Source organism: Priapulus caudatus, unplaced genomic scaffold (genome assembly GCF_000485595.1).
Source record: "Priapulus caudatus unplaced genomic scaffold, Priapulus_caudatus-5.0.1 Scaffold329, whole genome shotgun sequence".
Lineage (NCBI taxonomy): Eukaryota > Metazoa > Priapulida > Priapulimorpha > Priapulimorphida > Priapulidae > Priapulus > Priapulus caudatus.
In genome coordinates, this window is record NW_014577390.1 from 96932 (window position 1) to 100042 (window position 3111).

Below are 3111 nucleotides of genomic sequence, written 5' to 3' on the forward strand. Positions count from 1 at the left end.
CACGGTTTCTACAAATAGCAGTCTATTTCCTCATTATTTCGCATGATAACATTTCATAATAACACTTTACCCAAGTCTATCTTAATTAAAATGAACAGTAATCACTTCCATTACTCATCAAAATCTACAATGGCACACGTGTAAGAACCTGAAAGCAAGACATATTACTCAAAATGCATCACTCACGTTTGATATTTTCACTATCAAAATCATGCAAAAAACATGGCATTTGACTGTGTCGAGCAACTAATTTACACGTGTCGCCGTCGTCAGCAAAACCTGTTGAACGGACGATGGTGAAGCACTTTAAGCCTCTCATTGCATAAATCGATGTACGAGCTAACATTTTCATAGGTTTAATTGCATGATAAAACAGGATGTACAAATGCCCCCAGCATATCCCACGCAATGACGTCATGCATACACTCGGCCTTCATCAATCGACCCCTCTCCAACAAGGCTCTGCAATGCAAGTGGACACCGGAATAAACTTATCAGAATCCACCCATCCATTACACCTATTCTCACATGCACATATTCTATTCCCTTTATGGAAATAGAGCAGAGGAAAACTAACCTCGGCACCCATAGGCACCTGGTGTAAGTGTGCAGCAATATGCCTAGGTGGTAACTGTAGCAGGCTCCCTGTAAGTGGTGTCCTATAGAAGGCTGCCAGGACAGGTGAAAGGCTGCCGAAAGATGCCACCTCTGAGCAAGGATGTGCCAAGGTTGCATCACCCCCACCCACCCATGGTAAGCTACCTAGGTGGAATCGTCCGTAGTCACCTCGACCCACGCATCAACTCGGCCAACTCAACCAGCCGGCGAGGCGAGTTGACCGGTGCCCAGGTGGAATATATTGAGAAAGCAGTCAAGGTGCTATTAGAGAACACCTAAATATCAGTCAGTGGAGACAAGTGTCTCTCCCTGAAGTACTTGTGAGGCTTATGGTGCTGAGAGGATAGGTTTGCTGTGCGTTGAAAGTAGGATAGCACAGATGGTGTGGAGACCTGATCCTCAACGTCCTCATCATCCTCCCTATCGAATAAACCAGATAAAATAGATGAATCAGAACTCTAACTACTGTTTCAATTATCCCACTAAGGTGATGTGTTACTCAATCAGACTGATGGCAGACAATATTAGCTGCTATAATAACACCTAACACGATGTTACACTCTCACAAGAACTTCGTCATCCTTTGACATACTTATTACGACTAGCAATGGACGACAATGACCATTACTGTATACGCTAATTTCGCGAACGCGTCCCGACTGCGAAAATAACAACACGCGAATAATTCATACCGAATAATTCATAATTCACTGACCGCGAAATTACTGTCAAGTCTGAATTCGCGAAAATATCTATACGCGAAAAATATGGCGTACACAGTATGTCAAATAACAGCAACAACAGCAGCAGTAGCACTAGCAACAATGAGAATGCTATCAATTTACCACGACACTGCCACACATTTTTTCACTATAATCTTTGATGCCGTTGACCAGCTGAACCTCACAAACTGCGGGAAGGCAAACACGGGGTCAGGATTTGACAGGAACTTCACGGTCTGTGGATCTGTGGGCAGAACAACAAGCACCATGTAACCTGCTATTAGTCAAGTAGGCCTGCATTAATTCACAACTTGTTACATACGTGCTGGCTGTAATTAAAGGTACTAGAAGTATGCATGCTCAATATCATAAACATTATAATCGATAGTTACTGCGTCTATACATTTCTATGAGCACAATAATGAAATGTTATCATCGCAGATATAATGTATTGCTTATCTCTGTTTTTCACCTCCTGGGTAGCCACTGCCAATGCTGACATTGTCAATGTCATCAACATCAAGTGTCTCTGGAAATTTCCAGCCTTTCACTGCCTTGTCTCGGCAAACCTAACAAGGGGTAAACTGACAATAAACACGTGAATTATGCTAAGAAAAAAATCTTCTAAACAAACCTTCTTAAAACAAGTGCCGCGGAGCGACAGCGCTCATCTAACGTCTACAGCGGTGACTCTGTGGTGGAGTGGTGGGATTCTAGTAAACCCTGTTAGTCCCAAATGTGTTCACATACACGCCGAAACAGTGGAATGCACAGGGATGGTATCAGGAACCTTCTCAAAGGAATGTTCGTTGGGACGTTATGAAGTTGCCACGAGATGGCGCGTACGTTTAAGTGTCTTCAGATTAAAGATGGAAGCTCTCATGTACGTAGTAGCAACAACTATTTGCAAGACAGAATAGGTAAGCACTCATCCATTTACCTACGCAAGCCTACAAGCTGCAAATTGCAATGAGAGAGCTGCCACCTGTAACCAATTAAGGCAGGCAAAAACTGCACAACAACATGCACTGGCAGCAGCCACTGGCAGTGGCATACGTTACATGTAACATACTGAAGTACAGAATGAAATAGAAATTATACAATTTAAGGAACATACACCTTCTTTAACCAAATTTAGCTTTTGAAATTTCACTGTGACATTGTAGCCTCATACATCCAGGCATGTATAGATTCTACTAGCAAACCCGGCAGTCAAATTCTTTCTAACAGACAGTCAACAAATCCAAGTTTAAACCTCCTCTTGAGGGTCAAAAGGTTATCTGACACTTACTCTTCGCATGTCAGCAGAAGGGACATTTCATGGTCCTTTTAATAAAGCCATAAAAATGCTAGGTCACCGGCTGAACAAAAAAGTTTTTCAATCGCTCCGTCAGACCATGTCCTCAGAAAATGTCTAAAATCTGCCCTGTGCCACTGACCTTTGACTGTGACCTCCAATTTCGGCACAGTGATGGCTTTTCCTACCATGATGCTATACACCGACTATCACGCGCCTAGGTCGAGCCGTTTAGATTTGTGCCGCAATTCTGCATTTCCTCCCTATACCTTAAGTTAAGGAGTGAATGTTCCCCCTTCTTTTACACCTCTTGACCTTTGACCTTTGACCCCCAGCTTCGACATCCCAACTCGTTTTCAGATTACCGCCCACCATCCTGAATATCGTGACCGTACGTCGAGCGGTTAAGATTTTGCCTAACTGTTGACGGACGCACGGATGGACGGACGGACGGACGGACGGACGGACGGACGG

General features: G+C 43.6%; 1 protein-coding gene across 2 annotated transcripts in view; it reads right to left on the minus strand.

Annotated features, from left to right (window-relative positions):
• The window catches only part of LOC106809112 (ribonuclease H2 subunit A-like), a 29326-nt gene continuing 26215 nt past the window's right edge, over nucleotides 1–3111 (minus strand). The window contains exons 5-7 of one of the 2 annotated variants that reach the window (XM_014812074.1): nucleotides 1813–1909; nucleotides 1464–1584; nucleotides 1–1038 (exon numbers count right to left, since the gene is read on the minus strand). In XM_014812074.1, the coding sequence (XP_014667560.1) occupies nucleotides 894–1038; nucleotides 1464–1584; nucleotides 1813–1909 (363 nt within the window). In that variant the 3' untranslated portion in view covers nucleotides 1–893. The remainder of the gene's footprint in view (nucleotides 1039–1463; nucleotides 1585–1812; nucleotides 1910–3111) is intronic. The other variant, XM_014812075.1, reaches the window with a different exon arrangement.